At 40.7% G+C, this 19769-nt stretch overlaps 1 protein-coding gene across 1 annotated transcript in view; it reads right to left on the bottom strand.

Annotated features, from left to right (window-relative positions):
- Positions 1 to 613: 613 nt before the first annotated feature.
- The window catches only part of NALF1 (NALCN channel auxiliary factor 1), a 485452-nt gene continuing 466296 nt past the window's right edge, over positions 614 to 19769 (bottom strand). The window contains 2 exon segments of the mRNA XM_026668865.2: positions 614 to 1191; positions 7077 to 7248. Of these exon segments, the coding sequence (XP_026524650.2) occupies positions 896 to 1191; positions 7077 to 7248 (468 nt within the window). The 3' untranslated portion in view covers positions 614 to 895.

Below are 19769 nucleotides of genomic sequence, written 5' to 3'. Positions count from 1 at the left end.
TCACAATGAATGCCAAACCTTTCCCACCAGTGTGTAGGTCTCCCTCCCATCACTTTGCTGACCTCTTGGCTTGGTTTCACACATGGTGCTCTAAATCAGGCCACTCCTGTTCAACTGACCAGTGAGAAAGGACTAGACTTTTTGAAAATGGGCCTTGGAGCAACAGTTTGTTATAGGTTTCTTTATATTAAGGTTTCATTGTCAGATCCCACTTTCAAGGAAAGTACCCGTTAATTGTGCTCTCCTCCTCGCCCCTTCCTTACTTTGGGTTTCTCCAGTCAGATGACTTGTGTAACAGTGGCAGAGGTGCATTGGACTGCACACCCATTCATTGTGATTACACCGAAGGAAAGCAAGCAGGAATGGTTTGCTCTGGGGCATTGAAGCAGGGGAAAATATAATGGGAAAAAGAGAACCGGTTTTGTGGAGAGGAGGGCTGGGAGGGGAGGGCTGGTTTTCACTGTTTTGTTTTTAAAAAAATTTTTTGCCATGGAACCACAGCAGTTCTTTCTTCTAATAGAAACTGACAAGACATAAAAGACCAAACTATTGGATGAGCACACACAATGACTAGAAATAGATAAGACAGTGAAAAGACTTAGTTTAGCTCTGAGAAACTGTCTGAAAAATAAAATCCTGTATTAACAAGTGCAAAACAAACCAAAAAAAGAAACTCCAAACATTAAAACACAGTGTATAAAATGGTGTGAGAAATTTAAGTCACCAGACAGCCTTTTAGTCAATAAAAAGCTGTATAGGATGTGTCCTTGTTTGGATAGTGGCCCATTGGTTGAGTTTTACCCAGAAGGCTTTTGGAGGAGTGAACAGAGGGCAAAAAGGTCCAGTCTTTTGGGTCTGACTGGGTGCGCCTGTAGGAGGAGATGGATCAGGTCTCTTATTCCTCATTGGTGGAATTATCTTCAAAATTTGTTATGCCTCCAAAGCCCAGTTCTGTTGAATTCTGTGCTGCTGAGACAATGAGTACTGTATGTAAGAGAATTAATACAAGAACACACAGTTTGAGTCTGCTGTTACACAGTCTTGATGCTGATGAAACTGTGAGCGATGTCCGGTGACACATCATTGAGTCACTTGTTTTTATAGTCCCTTTGGATTGGTTATCGGATAAGAGTCCCCATCTGACATCACAGCATTCTGGTTCTGCATTGGTTGGGTAATTGTCATAGAGCCCTGGGGGAGAGAAAAAGAACAACATATGAATAGTCTTTTAAAAAGAAAAGAAAGATGGTAAGGAATAGACCCATATAACTTGCCCAGTAGTCAAATATAATGTATAAATATTTAGAATCTATGGTTGTGATTACATTATTACTCTTGTGTCAGAAGTCATTCCAGACCACCTAAGTGGAAAAGTAACATATATTAAGACTAAATAATTGTAATAACAACCATTCATTATGAAATATTTAACAAAAGCTACTCTGAACAAATTTACCAGAGAATTTAGTTCTATACTAAGCATAATTTGTCAATTAGTTTTTTCCCATAAATTTGGGACTTACAATATACTGTATATGTCTTAGTTTTCAAACTATTATAGAAGGTTTTCAGATAAATCAACATTCAGCTGTATCTAAAATATACCTGAAGTGTCATGTAACTCCACTTCCAAATATCTCATCATCAGTTAATTTATCAATCATTCTCCACAGAGTTTGCCTCCCTTAACTAATTGCAGTGACTTCTAGCTCTTGCAGCCAAATTTCCCTATAATAGCCTTTCTAAAAAAAAAATATTCACATATTCCCAGCTTTTTGGTGGTCATCTAAGATGTCATCTTTCAGAGATCCTGGACCACAACTCCCCAAATTGCCAATCAAAAATTATTAGTTTCTTCCTAGCATTTTCCCACAAGTAGAGGTCCACATTTTTGGATCATCTAAGGACTGATACATTGGTTGCAACAGGAATTGACCAACTGGCTTGTAACCTGAGCCTTAATGAAAAGAAGAAATTCATAAATATTCCCCCAACCATAAATATCTAATGAAACTTAGGCATTTGGAACAACTTAAGAGTGAAATCAGATTAAAAAAATTGTCTTCAATCATGCTCCTCAATTCTGTAATTTTTACAATTTCCTTTCTTGACTCACCATACTATTACAAAAAAACTTTAAATACCTTCACTTTGAAGTATTTTATTGTTTGGTGAGTCACAGATTCATATTAGAGGCCCTTGTGTAACAGTCAGTCCTGATTACTTTACTTAGGAATTATAGAGGTGAAAAACCTTCACTTCCAACTTGAATGCTTTTCATTCACAACTCAAATGTAATTTGTTATGCATGAAATGTTTGCTGTTCTCCACTAGATGTCCCCAGTCGCCTGTTCTAAACTACAAAATACTGTATATCTACAATAACCCATGCAATAGTTCCCAGAATTTAAAGCATAAACATGAAATCTCCACAATGCTTTGTACGTTTTTTTATAAGTAGAATAATGCTGATTGGCTCCAAGGAACATGTGACACCTGTGCTTTGTTGTTTGCTGTCTAAATTCAGAAAGCAGCTTTAAATTAAGTCAAGATTCTGCAACATTTCTCAGGATAGAGGCTGTGATTTGATACTTCTTTGCTTGCTGACCCTTCTTCTTTTGGGGGGAGGAGGAGGGTTTCTTTAGTCTAGAGGCTCCAAATAAATAGAATCAAGAATGTCCAGGTCACCTTCCTCATTGATTACTTTCACCAGCTGAATGGTGAATTCATTAACAATGCAGAGAAACAGTTAAGACTACCACATCTTAGATGACCACCAAAAGGAAGGAAGGAAGAAGTCTCTGTATTCCCTTGCAGCTAGGCAGTGGTCAAGTTAGACTGGAAGCCAACACAGAACTGATGCGGTTCAATCTTTGTAGGACTGAAGAACTGTACAATACTTCCAGTTTGGCAGAAGAGTTTCTGCTTGGAAGACGCTGCTAAGGAGAAGAATTTTGAGAAGACTCAAAGATTCCTTCAAGTTTTCATTTTTACAAAATACACAGAAATTAATGTAGTCTGGATGACATCTAATATTTTCCCAGTTTTTATTATCCTGGCTACTATAGCTAAAGACCTGCGATAGGTTCAGAAACCCATCATGGTATGATAACATTATCATCTCGGGTACTGTCATGCCCCTGTCGGAGTCTGAATCGAGGAGGAAGACGAACAGCTGACAGGGACTGGGAGTGTGACTCTGTTGGCTGTGGAGGAAACTGGGGAAGGGCAAAGTCCAGCTGGGCAGAGCATGGAAGAGACAGAACAAGGGAGAAGGAGTTCAGAGGAAAACCTAGGCCCACCCCCTCTTCATCCTAGGGCATGCAGGAGGGAATGGAGAAGAGAGCAACATGGATTGCATGGCTTACGGGGAAGGAAAAGGCCCTGATTCCCTTCATTAGCCACACCTGGGAATGAGATTTTAAAAGAAATGCATGCTGACTGTGGCAGCTGCAGGGAGCAAATGTGAGTTTATCTTGTGTTGACTTTAGTTATCTGTGTTCCTGGCATCTTCCCAGCCGTGTGGAATTATTGCCGTGCTTTCACGTCTGGAATTCTTGCTCCTGCCCTGTCGAACTAATTACCTCAGTTTGTTTTGATTGGACTTATAGTTACAATTTTTGTTGACCACGTTTTGGACTCTATTCTCTGCAGCCAACAGCTGTTCCTGGGAGAGTTTTTCTCCAGCCAGAAGGCAACCAGGATATTAGGGGCAAAGTTGGAGCTAATAAAGGGACTCCTACTGATTGTCTGACTGTGTTGCCTTTGTGCCACGCCCCAGTTAATCACAGGTACAATCCTACAATCTACAGTTTAGCAATCCAAGTGGTTATTGAGAATTTTTGAATGATCTCTGAAGGCCAATGACTTTTCATTTAGAGAATTGGCTTGCTCTTTTAGTTAGGCTATCTCCCTGATAAAAGACAATTCCATCTAAATAACTTTTAATATCAGGGATTGTTTATTTCAATAATGCAAAACAGTAGATAACTTTTGGTCCACGTACATTAAACTCTCTATTGCAAACTTTTTGTCTGTATGTTTAAGACCCAACATTAAAATACAATATTATTTTAAATAATTAAAGCAGAGTTTTAATGCCCAAATTCATGGCATTCATAACCATCCTATTAGGGATTTGCTATATGAGAAATAAATGGTAATAAGGGAGAAAGATTACATTTTGAAACAGCAAGTGCATTTTCTTGTCTTTAGGATTTTGCCTATTCCAAATACCAAGCACGGCATGACAGCAATCTGAGGCTTGTTTGAGATATTTTGTTGTTCTAATGAGCCATGTGGCACAGTGGTTAGAGTGCAATACTGCAGGCTACTTCTGCTGCCTGCCGGCTGCCTGCAATTTGGCAGTTCAAATCTCACCAGCCTCAACATTGACTCAGCTTTCCATCTTTCCGAGGTGGGTAAAATGAGGACCTAAATTTTGGGGGGCAATATGCTGACTCTGTAAACCGCTTAGAGGTGGCTGTAAAGCATTGCAAAGTGGTATATAACTCTAAGTGCTATTGTTATTGCTAATCCTGTAGAAATTCAGAAAAGGTAAATAGCTCACTAGCCATTCGGAGCTCAAGTTCGTCTTTTAGAGTCTTTCACAAATTGGAACCATTGGTATCTGGGACAATAAAGTAGTAGTATAATCTGGACAATGTTTTGAGTTATATGTATTTCTACCTTCTGATATTATCAACAGAGAAGCTGCTGTACTGTTCAAAGACACTAGTGTGAACAATATCAAGAAAAATGGCATTCCTGATAAAGAATCACCCATGTTCTGATAATGAAATTTGCCTTCAATCAAGCTATATGATTTGTGAGTTGGGATTATGAATTAGTACAAAAAGGACATCTTTGAGGTTTCACAGACTGCAAATGCATAATTCCTTTTTTATTTATGGATTTCTACCCTTTCTTTGACTGCATTATTTTACAATATCTGTCAACCTGGAAATGTATTGATTGACTAGGATTTTTATTAGTTTAATACTACTAATAAACATGTATATGTGTTAGTATGGGTTATTTAATAAAATTATTCTGCTAAAAATCAACCATTTTTCATTTAACACCTAGGCCAGCATTTCCCAAAGGGTATTTTCCAGATGCATTAGGTGATATCCCCATCTCCTAAGCCAGGGCTCTTCCAACTTGACAGCTTTAAGACTTGTGGACTTCAACTCCCAGAATTCCTCCTCCAGTCATGTTAGGTCAGGAATTCTGGGAGTTGAAGTCCACAAGTCTTAAACTTGCCAAGTTTGAAGACCCTTGTCCTAAGCCATCCAAGTATTATAGTATTGGGGATCATGGAATTTATAGATGGCATTAGATTTGAAGAACTGAAAAAGCTTCTTGGATGAGAAGTGAAACATCATCAAATAAAAACCAGAAAGTCCAGTTTCCTCATGAAAAAGCACTTTTGGGACCAACCATGATCCTGAAAAGCTCCATAGACATTTATATTTGAAGAGGTTAAGCTAACATTGCTAGTCAAAGTACAGTCTTTCTGTCTGTCTCTTATCTTTATCTGTTCAGTTGCCTGGTCAGCAAACCACAATAATGCCAAAATAGGACGTGTTTGGGTAATGAGTATAACATAATCACAAAAAAATCTGTGAATATGTACTTGTGTCAGGACATATGATACAAATTCTAAGTTGTGGAAAATGTGTGATTGAAAATCAGTACACCTCCGTTAGCATTGACTCCCTTGTCCCTCTGTTGATGGGCCTAGATTTCTGAGCATTTGTATGAGATTCCCTTGCATTGACTAACATTACTAGCTTTAATCCTCTTGCTTCCCCAGGCAGACCAGAAGGAAGAAGCAGGATGCCCAGGCCACAAAATGTTTAATAGTTCCGTTAATTCCAAAAGAGTTTTATGAAGACACAGAAACACAGTATTAGCATATAAAATTGTCTTCTCAAAAAAAATCCCAGTAGATCTTTAAAAGGGAAGAATTTATTCACACTGTATATTCCTATTTAATTTGTCATGATATTGTAGGCATATATCAAAGTTAATAGCCATGTCAAAAGCAAGAATGAGAATGGATGCTCCATATTCAATCATTATTCTCTCAGAAGTATTAAAAAACCGTAGAATTTCTGTTGTCCATTTTCATGTGTGTGCATGTTCTAGTCAGTGTTAGCTCTTGGTGACTGCTTGGACTAGCCCCTGCAGCTTTCTTGCCAAAGTTTTTCGGAAGTGATTTGCCATTATTTTCTTCCTAGGGCTGAGAGAGAAACACTGGCCCAAGGTCATCCAGCTGGCTTTATGCCTAATATGAGACTAAAACTCAGTATCTGATTTCTAGCTTGATGCCTTAACCACTGCACCAAGAAGCTTCATATTTTAGTACACTCATTGTTCTTTCAATATTTCAATTTGTTGACACATTTACAAGCTCTGGGGATGTAGTCAGACCAGGTACACAGTATGCAATTTAGGATGGAAGAAATGCAATAAAAGATTCACACAGGAAGTATTTTCTGTAGAGCTGCCTGGTATTTTTAAGCTACATTTACAAGCAGAGGTGATTCTAGCATCGGTTGCACAGCAGATGCAACCAACCAGGCATGGTGATATTCCAAAGATATCTCTCTTTTTTTAAAGTTAATCATAATTTTTCATTCTGGACATTGAGTTTCACATCTTAGCCTCCATCAACAGCAGAGGAAGTTTCATTTTAACAAGCCCTTAAAAATATTGTCCAAGCTGAGGGATTTTGTATAGGTAACATAAATAGGAAGTGCTTGAAAACATGAAGTGGAATTATCTTCCAGAACTGATACAAAAAGAGAACAAATAAAGTGAATTGGTATGTAAGGCTGATGAGTCATGCCTAAGTAGACATGAGGAGGAGGGAAAGCGGGAAAGAGAGAAGGCAACAGTGAACGCTCTTGGGGATTACAGAGCAACAATCATCATTCTTGTGGGATATATAATAGAGAAGGAAGTCTTGAGTGGAAAGCGGAAGGGAATTCTTAATTATATGTGGGTCTCAGGTTTCAGAAAATGCCTCCAAAAGGGGTGTTAAAAACAGCTACTGAAATCTGCCATACCTGTACAGATGAAACTGGATAATCCTCCATAGATGACATCATCATTGTCTGGTAATATAAATGGACACCTTGTCTGAACCTCCAAACAGTATTGCTTGCAAGGAATTGTGTTGTTGCAATGAGACTGTGTGACTTCAAAATACTGGGAACAGAGCCAGGCTTTGTAGACAGTCTAAAGGAGAAGAAAAAGAAAGACAGGAAGGAAAGCAAAGAATCAGATTAATTGACAAGACAAAGCAGCACCAGTAGAATCCTTCTTATCATTCTGTTCTTATATATCACACTTTAAAAGCTTTTCAGTAAAATAAGGCAAGAATCCTTTGGATAACACACCACATTCTCCCTTTTCCAGAAAGTGATATGCTGTGCCTTCTATTATGACTTAGTCTGCATTTGGCTTATTAATTCCAAGACTTAGAATGTAACATGCAGAGCCCTCATTCATATTCTGTCCTCATGGAAAGGAGATCAGTGGCATTTTATAATACTTGCACTTTCTACCAATATACTGGCTCAGTATAAATGAAGCAGAGCCTACCTGCATTCCAACAGCCAAAAACTGCTGGTTCATATCAGGATACTGAGAGGCTTATACTGCCCCAGACCAAGCTTGCTGTGAGTGCTTTTATTGTGTAATTACTTCATTGACAGCATTTTACCGAGAAGCCAAGTTAAACCTAGCCTTCCATCTATAACCTTCTTGTGTTTTTTTCTGTCAGGTTCTTTAGGCTCTTTTCTTATCACCAAAAAATCCATTTTGAAGGAAAAGATTGTGCAATGCCTTGCGATTGATAGCCCTGCCTTCATCGGTGTCAAATTCAAATTGCAATGTCCTTTGTTTCCTTCACAGGGATCTGAATTAACTGTGTTCCTTTTTGCTACCTCTTCCCTGTGGTTGATGTTATAATTCAGAGTTCTATTTCCAGGTATTTCTCAGCCACATCAAAAAGTAATTATTAAGAGACATCAGCTAACCTTCCAAACAAATTGCAACTTTTACCAATTTGCCAAAATTATTAAAATGGTTTGCATCAATAAAGCTCTTTAAAAAAAAACACATGGGCATATAAGTCATTTGCAAAATTAAGAAATCTGGGAGATTTTTCTGGGAGGCAAATTAGAGGCAGAGAAAGAAACCAAATGTTCCAGTTAGAGGAAATATGTTACTTCCACATTGCCCTCCCATCCCCCACCTCCACCTGCCCTCCCCTGCCCCCACCATGTCAAAACAGTGGACTAGCATAGGCTCTCTCTATCATCATGCTAATTCATTTTCTAACAGTAATAACTACCTTGATTAAAAAGCCCTTAATCAGAAAATAATATATCCATGGGACCAATGCAGTTTGTAGCATACTCCTCCTTTATATCGCATTAGTAGTTGCAATGAAGAAACGTTGCTGCTAGGTTTTCATGGTATAATCCAACCTTAATCTAAGAGCAGCCAAAGATTTCTGAAAGACAAATCCTTAGAACTGTATTTACTGGCAACCAAGCTGTGGTTGACTCTCTTCCCCAGATTTCTAGGCACTAGAAATTCTGGGGAATGTACTTCTTAAGACACTTCATGTATTCTAAGGGATTTGGGCAATTAGTATCCTGCCAGTAGGATGCAGAAGATTCCAAAAAGGTTCTGAATTTGATTGCCAAATGATCTGATGGTAGTGGGGGAGGGATTATTTCCAGCAAACATATTTCAATCCAGACCAGCCTTTCAGAAGACCCACCACTACTCTTTCTCCAATTTAAGAGGGCTGTAAATCAAGCTGCCTTAAAATGTAGTATCCATAGTGGAGCTAACTAGGAAAATATCTGAGTGGAAAGTAAAGAAATAAAGCAGCTAGGATTTTATATAGCAGAGAAGAAAAGTTCCACTGGCTGCCTTCTGGTGCCTCTTATAAATCCTAGTTGTTTAGACATCCATCTTTTCTGCCCTTTTATCCTGCAGATAATTCCTTGAATGAGTAGATCCAAAGTTCACAATCTACCAAGGAGCATGGAAAAATATGTAAACCTTAAAGATTTGTTAAATATCATTGACCGGCAAAACAGTTACCTCTGCCTGTAATAGTTTTACTGTGTAAAGTTAAGTCACAGATATTCACAGAAGGTGGTGCTAGTTACCTGCTAGTAAGATCTAGTCTAGTCTAGGCTAAAACAGTTAAAAGGAATAGAGCGCAGGTCTTTAGATCTCCTACATAAGCATACAATATTTTAATTACTGGAGCATCCAAATCAAATATGGTTATAAACAGTTATTTATAAACATGGCATTACGTTTCATATCCAAGATTCTAATTCCCAATATTTCAAGTCATAGCATTTATATAGATCTGCTCTTTAATAACTAATTTGTATATATTGATTGTGATGTAGAAATTCATTGTGTTTGCATTGATTAAAGGTTTAGAATGTCCTACACTCTGATTGTGGCCCTATCCAGGTGTTATAGTGCTCCACATGCCTATGGATACAAGGTGAATTGGTGGTGGGAGATGAATTTTCTGTAAAGTTCACAATGTACTAGACTTAAGGCTGTATCTTTTTTGCCTTCAGTGTAAAAATCTGAGAGAATCCTTTTTGTTCAGTTAATATACTTACAACATTCCTGCCACTACCTTTTTATTCCAATGTCCTTGTATACAAATCCAGAGCTATATGTCTGTGTGACAGCCTAAAAATCCTTGCATAATCTGATGACTTTCCATATTTTGTTAAATTCTGTCTCATCTATGAAGGTTGCTCACTAACATGTGTTGGCTTTTCTGTGTGCTGCACCTGTCTATAGAAGCCATATGAAAAGTCAAGAGCCATTAAAAGACCGTATCAAGCAATGGATTGTGATTTGCTCTTATATTTTATATTTAGAAAAGCTGCTGTAAGTTTGTTTCTATTTTAAATGGCAGAACATAAAGAATTAAATAAATGGGAACTTTGTCTAACGAAAGATAAAGCACAACTGTAAATGTAAAAAAAGGTAGATTTTAATTAAAAGATGAAATAGTTCACCTTCCCAATAAGTAGAATAAGGCACCTTTAAACAGTGTCTGGAAAAAGATAACTTCTTTCCTAGCATGCTAATAACACCAATTTAAGCATTTTTCTAGGCAAGTTTCTTCGACCACAAATTATAAAAGAACTATTATAAAACATGTTTTTCTCCTTTTAGTTGTGGCTTTTCTCAATCAGATGAGGAGACCAAAAAAAAGTAAAGACTTCAAATTCAGTTGCTTGAAATTTTCAGGAGAATTTCCTAGAAACTCTGCCATTTAAATGTATTTTATTTTTACATTTTCTAGTTTTCTGTCAGTTAATTTATAGAGCTATCCTCTGTTTATTTATAGTGGCAACAGATAGTAACGAAGTTGCTAGGCAACCATTAAAAAAACAATATTCCTAAACTGTGATTTCTGACTACTTTCCCTTGGATTTTAAGTCATTATATTTTGAAGGGAAAATATAACCACTAGAAGTATTTGCTTAATGAAAAATTATATGTTGCTATTATTTTTAATAATTTACGTGTAAAAGTGAAAGTTCCACTGCTTCATTTTCAGAATAATCTTTTTTTTTTTAATTTTACAGGGTCCAAAACATAGTTTTCTCAGGGTCCAAAACATAGTTTTCTCATCCTTTTGATTTTTCAATGCTTTCAAACTTATTTCTTGTTTTATCTTCTAGATAAAATACAAATATGAAATAGAATGTTCATATTAATTTGGATTCCACCATAGCAAAAAGCTTGAGCAAGCAAAGCAAAATGCTAAATGATTTAGATACCCCACAGCCAAATAGGTGATGGTGCTAATTCCACAGCTGCCATTTTCTCAATGTTGGGTTTCTTTACTTGTTTTATTTTTAATATATGAAATTCTTACAGAAATGTATTGTCATTGCTGAGCACATACTACTTATTTCAGTGTCGTCTAAAGAAAAACTGGATTTCCTTAATGTACCTGGTAATTTCATTGTGAGAAGATAATTCTCTTAATTGTGATATTATTACTTGTGTATTGTCACTTTGCTACACTTAGTATAACAAGAGTTGGAAGGGACCTTGGAGGTCATCTAGTCCAACCCCCTGATCGACTAGGAGAATCTACTCCAAATATTAGCCTCTATCTAGGATCGAACTCTGAACTATTCTAACTTTCTCCGCCCTGATGCCTTTCAGTGTGTTAGACTGCAACTTTTGGCAATCTTCCCTTTCTCCTCCTACCTGGTAAACATACCAGGCTTTTTGCTTTCTTATTACAGCTTACAATTACTGATTTTTCATAGATTTCCCTGGGTTTTTCTTGATGGTTTCTAGATTCGGTTGATGGGGTCAGAAAGCACAATGCTCACGTGTAGGTGGAAACGTAAGAAATAGTACACACAACAAAAAGATGGACTTTTGATCATGCCAGCATGACTTTTTTTTTTTTTTTTTTACCATACTATTCCCTGAATCTGGAAATTCCCAATTGATGTCAATCTCAGATGATATGAAATGTAGATACTGTATGTGTGACTTTTGGAATTGGGTCTTTACATGCATTTTGGTTGGGTAATGGGACATGGCTAATGAAAGAGAAAAGGAAAGACAGCATGTTGCAGTATTGTACAGTTCTTTCATATACAGTCATCATCCTCTTTTAATGACCCCATAATCTCTGGCGGGGTGGAGTCTGGGCAACTGAATGGAGCCGAGTGATTACTGGCCGGATGCTCTTCCTGTCGCCAATGCAGAGTTATATTCAGCAGATATATTCTCATCATGCTCAGGGAAAGAAATATCTGCCCCTACCTAGGGTCAAACTCTTTCATATACAGTATTCATATTAAATATTGATGTGAGCTATAACCTAATCTGGGAAGCTTTAAATCAATATTCTTTATAAGATAAAGACAATTTGCCCTTGAAATACAACATCCAGCATTGTTGATAGTTTTAGACATCTCATTATCTTACAACGGTTAAAAAAACATGCTATAATATTTTTGTTTGTCAGCAGAATACGGTAGAATTTAATATAGTAAAATATAAAAGCCACAATAATAAATAACATCAAAACAAAAATACTAACACTGGCAAAGAGAAGATAAAAATGCCCCCCTCAGCAATGGAGCCAGTTCTTTAGCTCCAGATCTGGCAGCATAACCAGTTCTTGAGGGCCTGTGTGTCAGGCTTTTGCAGCCGTTTCTGTTTTAAATTTGGTGAAGAAAAAACCATTCTAACAAAGCACAAGGCTAGCACCAAATTTAAAACAGAAACGGCTGCAAAAGCCTGACACACAGACGAACCCAATACACAAGCCTGATGATGGCAGATGAGATTCTGCCGAAACATCGCTACAACTTTAAAAGCACAACTATAATGACGTGGGAAAATACCCGAACAAAGCTGAATACCGTGTGTGTGTGTGTGTGTGTGTGTGTGTATGTATATGTATATGTATATGTATATATTTGTTTTCGTAGATTTTCACGGGTACAGGTATGTAGGTCTAGGTGTGTCCGGGTCTTTTCCCGTGTAAGATTAAGAGTATCTTGGCGACGTTTCGGCGAGGACCCACTCGCCATCCTCAGGCTGGTGCTTTCGGCTTCGTGCCAGTGAAAGCAGTGTGTGATCGGAGCTGCCGTCTCTCTATAAATACTGGTGAGGGGGCTGGTGTGCTGGGCTGGTTGGCTGCGCTGCTGCCTCTTGATTGGTTGATGGAGTTGATGTTGGTATAATGGGCTGTATAAAGAACATAATTATTAATACATTAAAATCAGACAGATAAATTAGTGGTGAATTTATTTTTTAAAAGATAATTGTGTTTTGGGAGGAAAATGTCGAAATATACTGAGAATGAGACAAAACAGAAAGAAAGAGAAAAGAAAAAGGGCATTGGTACTTACCTGATACGCCCGTTCTCTGTGAGCTGTGAAGAGCACCCAGAAGTGGGGAGGGGGTGCTTCAGTCTTTTCTGGAAAGGCTGGGCTTAAAACTCCGGGATGCTCCTCCTCCTCCACGGGACACCTCCCCAGCATCCCCCAGTTTTGCGAAGACTGAGTGCCAAAGTCCGGAACTCATCACCTAATCTAGATCCCTGACCGGAACAGAACCCCACCAGACAGAAAGAAATGGGTGGGGCTGGATGCTCTTCACAGCTCACAGAGAATGGGTGTATCAGGTAAGTACCAACGCCCTTTCTCCCATGAGCTGTTCAGAGCATCCAGAAGTGGGACATACCAAAGCTTGGCCTGTCCTTAGGGAGGGACTCCATCTGGATCGAAATCCACTCCTAAACTCTGTGGACCCTCTGCAGGACTCTGCTGCCAAATGAAGCGTCTGCTGAGGCATAGACATCAATTTTATAATTTCTGACAAAGGGAGATGGTGAAGCCCAAGTTGCCGCTCTGCAAATTTCGTCTATGGAAGCCCAAGTGGCCCATGCTGCTGATGTTGCCGCACTCCTTGTTGAGTGGGCTGTAATGCCCTTAGGAACTGAGATGGACTGGCATTCGTAACTTTTAACTATGGTGGCTCTCAACCATCTACCAATGGTCGTCGACGACACCTTGTGTCCTAAAGTGGATGGGTTGAAGGATAGGAATAGAGCCTCAGATTTTCAAAATGCCACCATGCGGTCTAGATAGATGCTTAACGCCCTTCGAACATCAAGTCGATGCCATTGATGCTCCAGTCTATCAGATGGTTTCGGACAAAAATTTGGAAGCACCAACTCCTGCGCTCTGTGGAAGACTGAATTTACTTTAGGGGTGAACGATGGATCCAATCTGAGAACCACTCTGTCTGCATGAAACACGCACAGGTCCTTTCTCATCGACAATGCTGCCAATTCAGAAATCCTCCTTGCTGATGTGATCGCAATTAAGAAGACCACCTTATATGTCAGGAATTTGAGACTAGTGGTTCTTAAAGGCTCGAACGGGCCAGTTGTAAGCTCCCAAGTGGGATAGCGGTGAATTACAGGCGGTCGTAAGTTTGCAGCACCCTTAAGAAAGCTGCAGACATATGGATGGTGCGCTATGGAACGAAGGTCACCCCAGGATATCACCGAGGCTAAGGCCGCCACCTATCTGCATAAAGTATTTGGAGATAGGCCCTTGGTCAACCCCTCATGTAAAAAGTCCAATAATTGTCCTATTGATGGGGCGGTTGGGTTGATCTTAGACCCCCGGCACAGCGACAGAAAGCGGACCACATGGCCTCGTATATACGATTTATTGAGGACCGTCTGGATGCTTGTATGATGGCAATGGCATCCTCTGAAATCTGTTGGGTCCTTAAACGGCTCCGCTCAACCTCCATACGGCTAGGCTGAGCCATTGTGGGTCTGGGTGAAGTACCAGCCCTTGGGAGAGGGAAACCCTCGATGGTGGAATTTTCCAAGGTTGTTCTCTCGACAGGTCCTGTAAGTCCGCGAACCACGTTCGCCTGGGCCAGTAAGGGGCGACCAATATCAATTCCGCTCGTTACTCCAACAACTTCTGGATCAACCTGGGTATTACAGGGAGTGGAGGAAATGCATATAGAAGTCCGGGAGGCCACTGACATCGCAGAGCGTTGACAGCCTCTGCCCCCTGAGTCGGGTACCTTGAAATATACCGGGGCAATTGGGCATTGAGGGTAGAGGCAAATAGATCGATCACCGGTTGCCCAAACGTCTGCACTGCTTCCTGGAAGAAAGACAGGTGTAGGTGCCACTCTGTCTGATCTATTGTGGCCCTGCTGAGCCAGTCCGCTTGTGTGTTTAAGGCCACTGCTATGTGCTCTACCTTGAGCGAAAACAGATTGGCCTCGGCCCACTTGAACAACCTGGCCGTCTCCAGCATCAGAAGTTTGGAGTGGGTACCCCCTGTCTGTTTACGTGGGCCTTGGTTGTGATATTATCTGTCAAGACCAGAACGTGGCGTGATTGTAAAGGGGTAGAAAACTGCGTAACACCAAATGAACTGCTCGCAGCTTCAACAGGTTGATGCTATGTGATTGTTCGGAAATAGTCCGACTTCCCTGTGTAGTGTGGGATTGGAAGTGAGCTCCCCATCCTACCAGGCTGGCATCAGTTGTGATCGTTGCCCTGCAAGTTTCCTTGAAAGGACACCCCTTGTTTATCGTGTTTTCCGACCACCAGTGGAGCGATTGGAGAACATTGTGCGGTACCTTTATCCAGACGTTGGAAGTGGCTCTTCCAGATCGCTGGAAAGGTAGCAGGAACCATTGCAGATTTCTAGAATGGAATCGAGCCCAAGGCACAATGGAAATACAAGAAATCAGTTTCCCTAACAGTTGAGACAGAACTGCCAGGGAAACCCTCTTTAAGGCTCTGATCTCTCTGGCCAAAGACTGGATACTATTCAACCTGTCCTGAGAGAGAAAAACCTTGCCCTCCACGGTATCTATCACTGCCCCTAAATGAACGAACCTAGTTGAAGGGATCAAATGGCTTTTATCCCAATTTATGGAAAAGCTGTGACCTTGAAGGGTCTCCAGAGTAATTTTGGTATCCAAACTTGCTTGATGTCTGGAAGATGACAAAATTAAAATATCATCCAGATAACATTGTAAACGAATAGATTTGATCCTGAGGGAGGCAGCCAAAGCCGCTAGGACCTTGGTAAAAGTCCTAGGGGCCGAAGCCAGACCAAATAGTAGGGCGATATATTTATAGTGCCGATCACAATAGCAAAATCTAAGATATTTGAAGTGAGCAGGTCTAATTGGTATATGTAGATAAGCCTCTGTCAGATCTATAGAGGTCAGGACATCGTTCTCTCTGATGCTGAGCAGAATGGACTGGAGAGTAGTCATCTTGAATTTTCGATAAACCAATGATCTGTTCAGATGTTTGAGGTCCAGAATTGCCCTCCAGCCCCCCGAACTCTTTGGAACCACAGACAATAGAGAGTAACAGCCTTGACCCCGTTGTTCAGATGGAACCTCTCTAACAGCCCGAATATGCAGAAGATGATTGATAGCCTTTTGCATCAACGCTCTCTTAATGGGGTCCGTGGACCTAGGGCTCCTAATGAAAAAGTTCGGGGGGGAGGATTGAAACTCTAGCGCCAAACCAAACCTAACAGAGTCCCTGACCCACGCATCAGAGGTGGAGCTGTCCCATTGATCAGCAAACAATTTTAGCCGCCCTCCAATGGGAGCTGCTGTCAAGGACTCACTTGGGGCGACGAAAAAATCGGCCTCCGGTACCTCTGGGGTTTCTTCTGTTTTGGTCTCCCCGCTGACCTCTACCAGAAGATTCCGACCTATCCTGTCTAAAACTGGGCCTGTAGCCTGATGTTCTGTGCAATCTGGGAACGTATGGGCCTTGATAGTAGGGCCGAAAGGAACCCCTTCGAAACGACTGGGGCATTCTGTTTTCAGACGTCGGAAAAAGAGGGGGAAGCACTTTTTTCTTGTTTCTATTCTCAATAAGCAGGGGCTCCAAGACACTGCCAAACAATTTATCCCCCGATATTGGGGCTGATGCCAGCTTGCATTTATGCTTGGTATCCGCCTGCCAATGTCTGAGCCATAGCAGTCTTTGTGATGATACGTGAGATGCTATGCCTCTAGATGAGAATTTGACCACATTAAATGTGGCGTCGGCGGAGAATTCTGCCGCTGCAATAATCTTAGCAATGTCCTGGTGGGCTCTGACATTTGACGCTGGCAATATATCCCTCAAGTGGAAGAGCCATCGTAGGGAGGACCGTGTAAAAAAGGAAACAGCTGTAGCTGCCCTAATGGCCCAGGCGTCAGAAACATGCACCCTACGGAGTGCCAACTCTGCTCTCTTTTCCTCCGGTCTCAGGGCTTCCTCAGCCTCGTTGGGAAAGGTTGAAGAAGAGGCCAGTGCCACAATGGGCTCATCCACCTCCGGTGTTTTGAGAAAATTTAAAAACTCTGGTGCCAAATTATAATATTGTTTATCATACCCTGTTGGGGCTGGGTAGGATGCTGCTGATGCCCATTGATTTTGTACTAATTCAGCAAACATACGAGGGACAGGAATAGTTTCTGCCTCATTAGCCGGTTGTGAGAATATTAGATCCTCGGATTCATCCTGAGACCCTGTTGACAATGGATGAGGGCTTGATGTGCCTAGTTTAGCGGTGTTCTTTGCTTTGAACAGTAAAGATTTAAAGAGGTGCAGACAAAAAAGGCCAGAAAAGGTAGGTTGGTCCGGAATGAGGCCTTCGTCATCCGACATTCCTCGTTCTAGTGGGTCAGCCTCTGACAACCCCAAGTCCATCTGATGGATCGACCCCACCTCTATGGGAACATCCTGGTCATCTAATTCCACCTCCTCCCGAAGACCCTGGACTGGTATGTCAGGAATATTGGGGAATACCTGAGTTTGATGATGTCCCATATGCGCAAAGGATCGAGCAGACAGGGATCCCGCTTCCGAAGTAGCCGAAAAGTGTCTGGTCTGGATGAATTGCTGAACTCCAGCTGCAATGCCCTTTTGTATGGCCATCTCCATCCATTGCCTCATTTCAATGGGAATAGTCTCAGGTAATCCCTCCTCCTGTCTTAAACCGGTGGCCGTAGGGGTGAAGGTTGCCTCTGGGATTCTCCGGGCAATGCTCATTGGAGGAGATATGTCTATGGGAGGCTGTCCAGAAATAGCCTGTCTGGGCTGGGTGGATAAGTCCAAGGGCCCCAACAATGTACTTGGGCCCTGATCCAATTGTTGTGTCATAGCCATCTTGTCCACCTCCCTGGCCCATTTCTGCAACTGCCTTTCCAAGGCTTGGTGCTGTCTATGGGCATCCTTATCCACCGCCTTAGAGGCCTTTTTGGGGCCCACTGACTTATCTCGGGACTTATTTGTCTTGGAGCGGAAGATGTTGTCACCTTCCATTGTGGAGGACTAATTCTTGTGCCTATAACTTTAATTTTTTAAAAATTATTATTATTATTATTATTATTATTATTATTATTATTATTATTATTATTATTATTATTATTATTATTATTATTATTTGTACTTAGGGGTGATGCCTACCCCTGTGGTTGAAAGTAGAACGCTTCTCCAGGAGTGTAAGTCTATATATATATATATCTATATACACACACACATATATACATATACATATACATACACACATATATATACATATACACATACACATATACATATACATATACATATACATGCCTATATCTACATGTAAAACTGTGTATATGGGAAACAGTATCTAAGGGTCCCCAACAAGGGAAACCCCCAAGCGCTCCAAGCAAGAAATATTCTGGATCCCTGGTCCCCAACAAGGGAAACCAGCTATACAGGGCCTGGATGGATCCTTTCCTCTCAAAAACGTCCCGCTGTTTGAAATGGCACTTGCGGCTTCACTCCAATATAATGATCCAAAAGCAATTGCAAAAAGAAAAAAATTCCTGTTTAAGGGCTAGCCTGCTTATCAAACGCCAGCAAGATAAAAGAGAAATAATGCCAGGGAAGCGGAGTGGGAAGGTACCTGCCCCGGTCCCCAAGAAGGGAAACCAGCGGGGAATGGCGCCTGTGATATTTAGGCGTGAACTTGAAGCCAGCCATTGAAAATGGCGGGAAGGCAGAATCTCCGATGTTAATTACCTGAGCAGTTTAACGAGCCGCTGCTGCTGACTCTCTAAATTGTCCGATAAATGATCCTGTCAGTCGAAATGGCAAGGAGAAGTGAGCCGCGGCTGCGAGCGCTCCACCAAGATCGCAGAGATAAGACGATTGGGGATTAGATAAGCTAATTGCCTGAAGCGGCCGTCTCAGGCTGCCTGCGGAGTGGCAGGCTCCGCCAGCCACAAAGAACTGCTCTCAAACTGATCGGGGGGGGGGGGGGGGTGACCTAATGGAGCCAGAAGCCTTGAAATCGCCAAATTAATTGGGGAAAAATTTACAAGCCAAATTAACCCAAGAGCAAACCTGAATTTTGACTAGCTGAATCAGAAAACCAAAATTAAATGGGGAAGATTTTTACAAGCCGAAATAACCCAAGAGCAAACCTGAATCAGAAAACCGTTCCAGTCAGGGAGTGCACAACCTCTTACCACGAAGGCTGAGCTAAAAACTGGGGGACGCTGGGGAGGTGTCCCGTGGAGGAGGAGGAGCGTCCTGAAGTTTTAAGCCCAGCCTTTCCAGAAGAGACTGAAGCACACACCCCCACTTCTGGATGCTCTGAACAGCTCATGGGAGAAATGAATGGAAGACAAGAAGAAATGGTCAATTATTAAGGAACAAAAATAAATGTCTAGAAAAATATTTTATGAGCACAGCTCACAACATAATATGTAATGCTTCAGCCATCTACTTTAGTGATTGAGATGCATACAAAAAGATCAGTCAAACAATGCCACATAAATTTGCTATTTTGCTTTGTGTTTTGCACAGCCTTCACTCCTATAATGTTCTGGAACACTAAGAAACAAAAGAGAATCATGACTTACTGACATCCAGATTCAGAATTAACCCATTCAATCTACCCCAGGAAAACATGTTTTGTATTACCTTAATCTTCTTTAGGAACTTGGGTTGATTAAATCCAATGTACAACCATAATTCAGAACTCTACAATGATTGCTATTCCCATGTCATTTTTTTTAAATTTGCTATTTTAGAATAATGAAGAACTCGTAAATATTTTACAGGTTTCAGTATTCTAGTGGGAAAATACCATGTTTTATCTGAAGTTGTGAGGTGTTAA

The sequence above is a fragment of the Notechis scutatus genome, chromosome 5 (assembly GCF_049901735.1).
Source record: "Notechis scutatus isolate UNSWTSFEM ecotype Mainland chromosome 5, rNotScu1.2, whole genome shotgun sequence".
NCBI classification, from domain to species: Eukaryota; Metazoa; Chordata; class Lepidosauria; order Squamata; family Elapidae; genus Notechis; species Notechis scutatus.
Note: the sequence above shows the minus strand (reverse complement) of the source record. Positions and strands in the feature narration are given on the sequence as shown.